The following is an 11613-nucleotide window of genomic DNA, read 5'->3' as shown; positions in this document are numbered from 1 at the left end:
GTATTTCAATTACCAAAATCAGCTCCCTTGCACGACTCTGTTGTTCACTCTGCCACAATGAATAGAACTGAATGCATCCTTTGAAGGATGATCCCACAGTCAAAATACCTCTCATGTGGAAATAATAACGGACATTTTCATACAAGTGATATTGTGCAAGAACAGGATTCTTACATAAACAGCAAGTCAGGACTCCTCCTTGGCACCTGAAGGACCCTGGTAATCTCTGTGTGCATCGGCTCCTGCCTACAATGTGCACATGTTCTTGTGAGAACAGGCTGAGGGCTTTTTATTGGAGAATGAAGCTTTTATTTGTGCCAGTCACTGATCAGGAACACAGGGGGTGGGTGCAGATGCTCACAGAATTGGCTCTAAATTCCTAGAAGATGGTAATAGGCAAATAAGCATGCCTGGCACTTTGAGATTGTTGCTCCTTGAGGGAAATTTCAGAGCAATAAGTGAAATTGAGCTGAAGGACTGATCAACTGGAAGAGAACCAGATTAATCAAAGTCTAACTTCAAAGATTAAAATTAATGGAAGTGTCACAGCCTCCAAGGAAATAAATATTTCCTAATTCTGTGGAGTGTACACATGCAAAGTGCGTCAGATTTCATAATCAGACCTTTTACGGAAAGTGCTTGAACAGCACCCAAATCAATTCCTGTAAGCAAACTAGCTGAAAAGTCAACATTTTTTAAACAGCCAGATTTGTGATGAAACAAGAAATCACCCAGCGTCCCATTGGGAATATCTGTGTAAACAGTCAAAAACTTCGCTGGAGTCCTGCATCCAGCAGAAAAGACAATAACCAATCCCATAATCATTTGTCTCTTGCTGTAAGAGAGGATGAGAAAAAAAAAACATTTTTGTAAACATTTTTATTCAGCTTGTTGGTTCAGTCCACACCAGTATCCATTACCAAAGTACCAAGTGTTGCTTTCAAACATGAGCAAACATAACACTCAAAATAGATATCAACAACAATGACATCCAAATTGTGCAAAGAAGTCCAAAAACTTCCTGAAATCCATAAACATGCATGAAGTTTGCAAAGAAATTACATAATTATCCACATGAAATTAAGGCATCCAAAGACCAGTTCGACAAGATCACTGTTTCTGTTTTTTTCTATTATTCTGGACTCGTGAAGCTCTTTTTTTGCTTTACATCTGATTTCAATTTTCCTCCGACATTTTTATTTTTCCAATGTCTCTGCTTCTGTTTCTGTTGGAAGGAGCATGTTATTTGTGTCTTGTTGGGGTTAATTGCTCTGGATTAGTTCAGTAGAGACATGAGCTGTCTAAAAGGGATTGCAAGATGCTAACAGCCATACAGAGATTGATATGTGTCACGCATCATTAAGCTGGCAGTTGGGAAGGTAATCAGAGCAGAGTTAATGACTTAAGATGTGTACAGCCTCGCTCCGTGAGCTATAATGGACTTATAAAGTGGGGCATGTATTCCAACCCAATCCTCAACCTACATAGGTAGACGCTTTGGTCCAGTGTTACACAACAGAGCTTGTATAGTCAGCATCCATCCTAACACCTCACAGACTTAAGCTTTAAGTGATTGAGGGGGTGTAAGGGATAAAACGGTCACATGTGTGTTTGATTTAGTGGCTGAGAAGAGTCAGTCGAGTCCAGCTATTTCCCATTAGAGTATAGCACACACAGCTGAAGGAGTGTGTTTGTCCATAGATGCCACAGACCACTTCCCTGTACTCTCATACTCATCAGGGTGGAGGGATGAATAACTTACAGCCTCTGTGGTCCTCTTCTTCTGGACCCGATGGAGGAGGATCCGATAGGTCCCGGTCAGCGGGCTCCTACAGTCTATGCAGGGGTTGTTTTGTAAGTGAACCACCATAATACCTAACTCTGAGAGTAAAGTCTTCACCTCCTGCTCCTCCACTGATAGTTCCTGTTTGTCCATAGCAAAGTGGGCCGGGGACAGGGGCAGAGAGATGTATGGACTAGGGTATTCAATCCCCTGCAGCCATGGGCTGTTTATGATCTGTGAGAGAGAGGAGCGATCAACAGGCACAGACCGCAGCATGCCTTTAATGACCAGCTGACAGGGGTCAGGCACATAAGTAGGAATACTGTAGGCCCCCTGAAGGATGCAGCGCTTCAGCCTGCCCAGGGTGTCCGCAAAAAAGGGCATGGTTGCTGTCACCATGAAGTACAAGAGAATACCTAAAGCCCAGGTGTCCGAATGGTATCCAACAAAACCTTTATCTTTAAACAGTTCAGGAGCAGCATAGGGGGGCGAGCCACAGAAGCTGGTGAGGAGCTCAGTAGGGCCACACTCTGTGCTGAAGCCAAAGTCTCCAACCTTGATGCAGTAGCTGGTGGTGTAGAAGACATTCTCCGCCTTTAGGTCTCTGTGAACGATGTTTCTGTCATGCTGAAATATCACAGAATAAAAGGAACATTTTGGTAAGGGATGAGATCTGTTCAGACATTTTAGATGTACATGTTATGTTTTGTAAAGCACTGTACAAAAATGGTTCAATCAATTGTTTTTATAACTAGTATTGAAGGAGACATTTCTGGTGGAGTCATGTTATTAAAAACAAGTTTTAGGTATCTTGAGTCTATTTTAGATTTCTCTATCTTATTTATATTATACTTATAATCCTATACAGGAATTTTTAAGAATTTTAAAACTCATCTTTGTTCCTCATTATAGTTACTGCAAACAGAATGTGATTAGAGACAGCACAATATTAAGAAATGTAATATTTTTGAAGTTTAAATTAGCAAAATTAAATCTCAAATTTGGCTTGTGCTACCTAACAGGAGGGAATACTTGTGGATATTTAGAGAAAGTCAAAACGTAATCCAGTGACTCACTGGAGGGGTCAGACTACTAGATTGGGAAGTACTGGACTAAACCAGTTATATATCACTCTATACAACCAATAATGTCAGCAATGGATGTAACACACCCAACATATGACCATTTTTCTGCAGCATGGGCACATGGTTTTATGTCAACTAGTTCATTTTGAAAAACAGAAAGTCGAAAATTCAGAAAAAATACAGAAAAATGCATGCATGTAAATAGGAAAAATTTGATACAGTTTAAGCATGTGTAGTACAGCTGAAGCTTTATCTTAAATGATGTAAGGCACAGATTCAGCATAGTGTTGAGCAGTAAATAATAACTGAGGCTGACACTGAAACTCACCATGTGTTTAACAGCAGCTATGATTTGTGCAAAGACCATCTTGGTTTCCAGGTTGTTGAGTCTCCCCCTGGTGGTGATTCGGGAGAACAGGTCTCCCCCACTGCCATACTCCATCATCAGATAGAGCCTTCTGGTGGTCTCAAACACCTCGTACAGTCGTACTATGTTGGGGTGGCTAAGTTTCTCCATGCAGCTGATCTCTGAGGAAGTCAGTGGCTGTTTCCTGTTATCAATACGCAGCTTTTCCACCACTTTGATGGCGACTCTCTCTGTGATAGAAGAGAACAAGAAGTCTAAATGTCGGTGATGGATTCATGGAGGGCCTGACAAGTTAAAAGGCAAGAATAGGAAAGATAATTTAGGGATTTAAACATGTGATAAAATAACATGTACGCTCTTGTTTTATGCACATGAGAAGATGGAAATGTGTTTCTGGCATAACATTCAATGAGGACTGTTGCAGCATTATTCTGAGGTATGACAAAAATGTGGCTGTAAAACAAGGATCCCCAAAGCTGGATCAGTAAAAAACTTACAAGTGTAATTTTCAACTGAAAAACAACTCTCTGTAGGGGTTGAGAAGGGATCTTGTAGGAGACTTGTTTCATTATTTAGTGTCTAACTGTGCACATAACAGAAAAGACTGACTGCCCACACTTGACTGCATGGAAGGTGCATGTGTTAAAGTAACAAACAATGGATCTTTTGGAGCTTACCTGTATTGTTTTGCTGTTAAAGAATGTAATTTGGACCTTGATCCAACTAGATGCCAAAGAAAAATAAGTAAAACCCTTTCTTACCTTTTGTTAAAGTATGAATCCCCAGCCTCACTGTAGAGAAGTTCCCCTGCCCGATCTCCCCACGCAGCTCATAGAAGCCAACCCTTCGGCCAAGCGTGAGGTCGTTGACAATCCTCTCGTTGTGGGCCATGTCGTAGACAACCTTCTCAAACGGTGACAGCCTCATTTTCTCTGCTTCACTTAGCTGCGGGATGGTCTGTACTGGGGTAGAGGCCTGAGGCTTAGCTATCCCTTCCACCTTTGGAACTTCTTCTTTGGTCTTTTTGCTTGATTTCTGTTTTGGCCATAGTCTAGTTTTGAGAACTGAAATGAAACAGAAAATCTAATTAAGAAACAAGGAACAATTAATAAAGCGTTTGGTTTCTAGACAGAAGTCTTCAGTGCACTGTAAGCCATTACCACTGTGTGAAAGGAGAATGTCGTTCATGCTTCATATAGCAAACGGCATTAGTATAAGGTAAAGGTACTTTTAATTCAACAATCAGCTAAATGTGTTACATGAGTTCAAGGAAATAATGGTCCAGTTAAGTTATTTGAATACGGGATCGTTGAAGTCTTAAAGAGGTCAGTGTCTAAAAGGAGAGATTAGACTATGTTTAGAAGTCTGATAATGAGATTAACCCCCATTTTAGCTAACTTTGTTTTATATGTGGAAATCGGCTGGCCTCAACAATAACAACTATGTATCTATTTAAAGGTTGTTGATGTAAAAATAATATTGAATTCAAGATAATTTGAAACATTCAGATGTGTCCTTCCAGTTTTTTTTTATACATACAATGCATGAATAAATTGACATTGAACATATGAGCAGGTTGTAAAGGGGGCTCCTCTATTTACTGTCTTAGACAGAGGATATCAACTTCCACACCTTTACAGTGTTAATGTCAGCAAAAGAGAACAAAGCTGATGCTACTATATTTTGGCAGGTATGTTAAATCAATTTCAAAAGTGTATATTTTCATTTTTAATGATGAACAAAAGCAGGATGTTCAGACCTTTCCTGTTTTCTCTGTTCTGGGAACACAAATCTCATTCTTTGGACACAGCACTCAAGTCTTAGCACATTTCTTCACTCAACTTGCCAATGTTTTCATTTCCCAAACAAGAAAGTATTTTTAGTTTCTTTTTTAGTAAAGCTTATACAGTGTTTCTTTTGTTTTCACAGAAAACTGTTAAACAAGATTCTAGCTTTTAAAAAACACAATGAGACCAAGGGGCTAAAGGTCAGATGGTTCATTCGTCTGGTCTTAAGCTTTGTGTGAGTGTGACAGAGCACATGTAACTTCTCCACATGACAATATGTGGAAAGACCTTGTGAATAAGTTCAGTACAGCTACCGGTGGTTAACTGGAATATTAAGTGTTAACAAACGTTTGCAAATCAGCAGTCTAATACGGTAAAAATGTGTCTTGTCCTGGTCACTGTGGGCTAAATTTAGCCTGAGGTTCAAAAGGCTCATCCCTCGCAGTGGCCAGGATTACCTGCTTCTTTTAGATACTGTATTAGCAGGTCTAGCCAATTTGAAATGGACATATTTAGACATTTAATTAAGTTATAAACTTATGTAATTATTTTTGTTGTTGTTGTCGTTAGTCTCGCTCTACCCTTTTTTAAAATGTACATGAAAAACAACATCCAACTCATATAAAACTAAGTTGCGGAAAATAATCCTGACACAAAGCCTGGGCTGAAACCTGAAAAATTCTAAATGAATGTCCAATCAGAATGGAGTATTGAACCCAGCCAGGTCATTAATATGAAAGCCAGGTAATAATTGCATTATAACTTTTTGTTGAATGTTAGTGCTGCCTTCAGGTACACTTGACAGTTTAAGGCACCATAATGTAACAATTCAAACATGCCTTGGATAATAAGACTAATAAGATACCCATTGTTTAAGTTTTAATAATAGTAAAAAATATATTGGCACTATTGATTTTCAGTTATTATCTACCAATGCCTTACAGATTGGTTATAAGCCAGTGATAGGAAGAGGCTCTGCGTTTTAAGGATGTGAAATAGTGTTGCCTTGTACCTTTTTATTATATCTGACAACAAAGAGATAAATGTTGGTTAACAACAGTTAAGGTCTTATTTGAGTTTTCCACTTTTTAATAAGCTACTTTTTAATAAGTGTGCAACTATTCACATTAGCAAGATGTAATGAAGGGTTAACAATGAACCATGTTACTGATAAATCCCAGAAGCAAAACACACGTCATGATAAAGGACAAACAGAAGTAAAAGGGTCCATTCATGATGTCACAACCAGTCAGTTATTGTGTTTGAAAAAACTGATACCAGAGTTATGAAGCAAGTACAAAAAAAGCCATTACAGAAGATATTCATTAACTCATAAACTCTTCATTTAAAGTCTGACAAGAGAGACTTCTTTAAGACAAAGCACTGTTGCGGAACATCTACATGACTGAAATAATAGAGACTAGATAAACTTACCTGGAAGATGTGGATCCTTCATGTCTGTCTCAGACTTTAAGACCAGACAACGACTGAGCATGTGAATAGAGCCTTGGAGGACATGTAGGAGCTCATCACAATCCGATTAGCCCGGTGTATTAGTAGACTGCCCATCGGGTTATGTGACACAGGCTAAAGGGATGTATGTTACATCTTTCCAAAGAAAAAACAAATCCTTATCCTTTTTAGTCTAGACACCAAGTGATTGCGTAGACTTGTAGATATTTGAAAGTCTCAGCTGTGTGAAACAGTTGATGGGTTAAACATTTCTATCAGGCAGATAACATATCTTTGTCATGAAGTTGGAAATTTAGCCTTGTTTTTTTATGCTGCAGAACCCTGTTCTGAGCCTTCCTTAGCTCATGGCATGTTGCTAGAGATTAAAGCAACATGTAGCCTACATCCACAAAAAGAACAGGACATTGAGTGAAAATTAAGCCACACCATCAATGCTAAATAAGTTGATTTTTTTTTATCACCAGGCCTTCCTAGGCTCAATGCAATTGTTCAGCATCGTTTCAGCCTCTAACAATAGTACTGCTTCATGCCAGATGATAACTTATAAAAGATATTTGCTATAATGCTACATAATCAATCATAATCACTCAAGGTGCAAGACTGAACACTTCAGGTGCTCCTTTGTGCCCAGATTCATACCATCCCTGCATTGTCTGTCACACTCCCTCTTATCATCTCGTACTGACTCTCTGGCTACTGATGACATGATAATGCATATTACATTATATTGTATTATATAATAATCTGTTATATCATATTAAGTCATATTACATTATTATTGTTTACTACAACTTACGGTCATATTTGAATACCCATATTTCTTTTTTATATTGCTTAATCTGTCATTACCAACCATCACACCATGTCAACCTGTCAACATTTTTATACTGCCTGTAATTACTGCTATTTGTCCATCTTCAACATTTGTATTTATCTAAATTAAATTTTTAAAATTGTATATATCTAAATTGTATTCTATCTTGATTTATCTATTTTTATTTTCACTTATTTTGTTTTACTATTTGGAACTTTTTCTTGACTGTACTTGTGTTTGGGTTGCTGCAACAACTGACTCCCCCCCGGGGATCAATAAAGTAATATCTTATCTTACCTTATCTCATCTTATAATGCTTATTATCAAGCATGTGACTCCATGGCAGTGCTGTGTTTACAGCTTGCTTCTGCTGCCCCCCAGGGGCCACAAGTATTTAGGACCCCTATCTGGTCTCAAGCCACTATGGTTTTTAATATTATCAAGGTTTCGATTACTTTTCTGGTGTTGAGCCTTAAAAAATCTGAGCAACACAACCGTGCAAACAGAGCCGTAGTCCATGTTGTATGGCTCTGCGTGTAAACAACCTCACATAATATCATCATCAGTTGTATCCGAGCCGAGCCAAGGCAACAAGTTTTGATTGACATTTCACTCCAGCCAATGGCCAGTGTTACTCTGATATCTATCCAATCAGTGACGAGGGTGAGTTGGCGGGAGAGGAAAAGGCGGGGCGTCGAAGTGCCTGACTGACCAATCAGCGACCCGCTCCATGAGAGACCGGAAGCACATGCTGCCGCGCTGCAGCTAGTTATGTTGTTGTCTGCGACATGTAGCTAGAAAACAGAATTGATTTGTGTGATTTTTTTTATATATACAACGTTTCTGTAAAATAACTTGAATGGCTGCAACGGTGGTTACACCTGTCTCTCCACCGGAGCCCGACCGGTGTGTGAGTGAGGAGGAGAGCCGCGGGGCTGAGGCCGAGGAGGAGAGCAGCCAGCAGCAGACAGGCCCCGCTCCCACCGTGACCCACACCCGATTGTCCAGACTCCCACTGGCCCGCATCAAGGCGCTCATGAAGACCGACCCAGATGTGTCACTCGCAAGCCAGGAGTCTGTGTTCATCATCGCTAAAGCCACGGTAAAAACCTCAAGAAAGTTATACAGCAGCACGCTGTACTCACTGTACAGTCCCTGACAAGTCTTATCACTTATCCAAGTTGTAGGAACAACAAATAACAACTTTACTTGTAGTTGATCATTTGGAATCAGAAATGGCTCATATGTAAGGCAAAGCCCTCTGAATTATTTTTATTTTACCAAAATCAAGTTTTTATCATTCATTGAGTTTTTTCATTTAATAAGGACAGAAATGTCAGATTTTGCTTGGACAAAAGTCTTGTTGCATACAAAAACTTATCATCAAAGTCTTCTGGAATGGCAAAGAAAGCAGTCTTACAGGACTCCCAGAGTTCATCAAGATTATTAAGTTTCATCCTCCATACCTCCTCCTTCATCTTACCCCAGACATGCTCAATAATGTTCATGTCTGGTGACTGTGCAGGCCAATCCTGGAGCACCTTGACCTTCTTCGCTTTCAGGAACTTCAATGTGGAGGCTGAAGTATGAGAAGGTGCACCATCCTGCTGCATAATTTGCCCTGTCTTGTGGTTTGGAATGTAATGGGCAGGAAGAATTTCTTCATATTTCAGGCTGATGATGTTGCCATCCACTCTGCAGATCTCTCACACACCTCATGCTGAATGTAGCCCCAAACCATGATTTTTCCTCCACCAAACTTGACTGTTTTCTGAGTGAATCTTGGGTCCATGCGGGTTCCAACAGGTCTTCTGCTGTATTTGCGGTGATCGGGATGCAGTTCAGTGGATGATTCATCAGAAAAATCAACCTTCTGCCACTTTTCTACTATATACTTATGTGACAAGACTTTTGTCAAGCAGTGTATATGTCCTCACAAGATGTCACTATTATGACTTTACAGAAACTTTGTCAAAAATGTAATTTTCATATAAAAATCTGATGGAAAATGTGATATATTTGTTTAGTAGAGTTTATTAAGATCTCAACTAGTTGGCCCAAACCCTTAAAATCAAGATGAGCTTTGCACCTGCTATTCTTGGAGTTAATATTAATCAACTGTATAGCACTTTTCTCAATAATTTACAAAGTACTTCACAAAAAACACATATAAGTAAATAAACTGAACACAAAGAAGACTGATTAAAAAAAATCAAGAGAATAAAAGACAGATAAAGACAGCAAATAATCTCGGGAAACTTTTCCTGGAAAAGAAAGTTTGAGGAGAAAATTCAAATAGACTTTAAAGATGTCATCTATCTTGTTGTTAGTGCCCCACAGTCAAGGGACTCCTCAAATTCACAGAAGAACACACTTTTAGGACAGATAAGCCTCCACTGGTAGAAGACCCAATACACATTATGCCGGGCCCTCAGTGTGTCATTATTGCACTTTACAATAGCTGACTAAAAGTCCTGTATCATTTCACATGGATACAATACAGCATGGATCACTGTGCCTCGTTTGTTATTGCATCTCCAACAGCTGTCATCCTTTCTAAGTCCCAGCCATGGCATTTTTGAGGATGTCTTATAACTCCTATTTGACTCTTTATACCTCATCAATGATTATTTGGTATGATAGGGATTCACCTGCCAGGTCTGAGGAGCTCTTCTCAAACTGTTTCTTGCAAATGCCAGCACAGGGTTTCTCAGGAAGATTTGATTTTAATGACTGACTGACTGAGTGAGTGAAGAAGTGTAATGGTACCAGTCTAGTCTTGGGCATCCCAGTTCACCTTCTTCCACTGGAGCAAATAGTTTCTTTTTATTGAAAGAGGGCGTCTTGTCTGTCCATAGCAAGCAGATAATAGCTCTGTTCTGTCTAGTTAGGAGAGGAGGGGGAAATGAGGTTGTCCGGCAATTCCATTATTTAATGTATTGTGTGTATGTGATGATTTTGTTAACTCTGAACAATATACTAAAATGAATGCCCAATGTGAAAATATATTGTGTCAGAAAATAGCACAAGGGGTAAGAGCTTGTTATGATGCACTGAAGGTTAACCAGGTAAAATTACAAGAAAATCTGTTGGTGACATGAAATAGATGTGCTCAAAATGCACTGTGAAACATTGTGTCCCATCTCCCTTGGATTCATGTGAGCGCTGGTCTATAACGATATCAATGGGAACAAAGGGTTATTTCTGTAATGATTATAGTGCATCTCTTTTTTCTTTTTTCTAGGAGTTATTTGTTGAGATGATTGCCAAAGATGCCATGGTGTATGCTCAGCAGGGGAAGAGGAAGACTTTGCAAAGAAAAGACTTGGGTAATTGCTGCTAAAAAACAGCAAAATGAAATATGGGGAATGCAAGTAAAAGTGGGGTTAAGTTGCTGCTGTTCTGCTGAAGATCCAGACCAGGTTTTGACAGGTTGAAATGATCAATTATTTCTCCATACAGTAGATTTGTTGCTGTCTTAAAAAAAAAAAGATCCAATGTTGCTTTTTAGTACTTGTTAAATGTCTTAAAACCACTGGTCTTGACTTAATTACATCTCTTCTTTTTTCTTTTTTTATCTTTTGACTACAGACAATGCAATAGAGGCCATAGATGAATTTGCATTTCTTGAAGGTAAGATTTGCCAGGACATGAAAAACCCCTCATGTTCAAATGTATTTTTGAAGTTATATTTTTGGGGGCTTTTTCGACTTTATTCGATAAGACAGCTGAAGAGAGACAGGAAATGTGGGAAGTAGAGAGCAGGGTAAGACATGCAGGAGATGGTCGTGGCTAGGATTTGAACCGGCGACCCCTGCGATGAGGACTGTGGCCTCTGTATGTGGGGCGCTTAGACCGCTAGGTTACCAGCGCCCCATGTTTAAATGTCCTTTTAACCCGTTTTCATATATAAAGTTATGTAATTGATACAAGGACGTATAAATCTCCTGTATACCTAATTATGGACAAGAGACAAACAATATAGCACTTTCTTGTAGACATAAAACAGACTTTACAAAGAGCATTTCTCCATTGACTTTTCTTTTTCTTGTTTATTTTTCTGCAGGCACGCTTGATTAAACAATTCTTCAGGACAGGAAAACATGGAATAACTGCAACAATTCAAGTTTTTTACAGTTTTTTGTTTGGGGGACACGATTTGTGGTGAAAACCTTTTGTGATACTTTTCTAAGATAACATCTCAGATTGGATATTTAAGCCAGTAACTGTTTTTCTACAATGTATGTTTAAGACTTTTCTAACTTAACTTTGAAGACACCAGTAGTTATGAGTTCATCTGTTCA

General features: G+C 39.0%; 2 protein-coding genes across 4 annotated transcripts; one reads left to right on the top strand and one right to left on the bottom strand.

Annotated features, from left to right (window-relative positions):
- Nucleotides 1-870: 870 nt before the first annotated feature.
- On the bottom strand, nt 871-7880 carry LOC117806588 (serine/threonine-protein kinase NIM1). Of its 3 annotated transcripts, XM_034675566.1 has the most exons (5): nt 7607-7880; nt 6457-6630; nt 3997-4299; nt 3197-3465; nt 871-2410 (listed from the first exon to the last, which is right to left on the bottom strand). In XM_034675566.1, the coding sequence occupies exons 2-5, from the start codon at nt 6515-6517 to the stop codon at nt 1658-1660; spliced, it is 1386 nt and encodes a 461-aa protein (XP_034531457.1). In that variant the 5' UTR covers nt 6518-6630; nt 7607-7880; the 3' UTR covers nt 871-1657. The 3 variants fall into 3 exon arrangements, with proteins under 3 accessions (XP_034531457.1, XP_034531467.1, XP_034531449.1); XM_034675576.1 differs by lacking the exon at nt 6457-6630; XM_034675558.1 differs by lacking the exon at nt 7607-7880 and having other exon boundaries at nt 6457-7238.
- A 149-nt stretch (nt 7881-8029) lies between these two features.
- pole4 (polymerase (DNA-directed), epsilon 4, accessory subunit) lies at nt 8030-11406 on the top strand. Its single transcript, XM_034675586.1, has 4 exons — nt 8030-8411; nt 10554-10638; nt 10901-10942; nt 11376-11406. Exons 1-4 carry the CDS (start codon nt 8169-8171, stop codon nt 11387-11389), a joined length of 384 nt encoding a protein of 127 aa, XP_034531477.1. The 5' UTR covers nt 8030-8168; the 3' UTR covers nt 11390-11406.
- Nucleotides 11407-11613: the final 207 nt, after the last annotated feature.

This window comes from Notolabrus celidotus, chromosome 2, assembly GCF_009762535.1.
Source record: "Notolabrus celidotus isolate fNotCel1 chromosome 2, fNotCel1.pri, whole genome shotgun sequence".
Taxonomy (NCBI): domain Eukaryota; kingdom Metazoa; phylum Chordata; class Actinopteri; order Labriformes; family Labridae; genus Notolabrus; species Notolabrus celidotus.
This window is presented reverse-complemented; position numbering and strand designations above follow the sequence as displayed.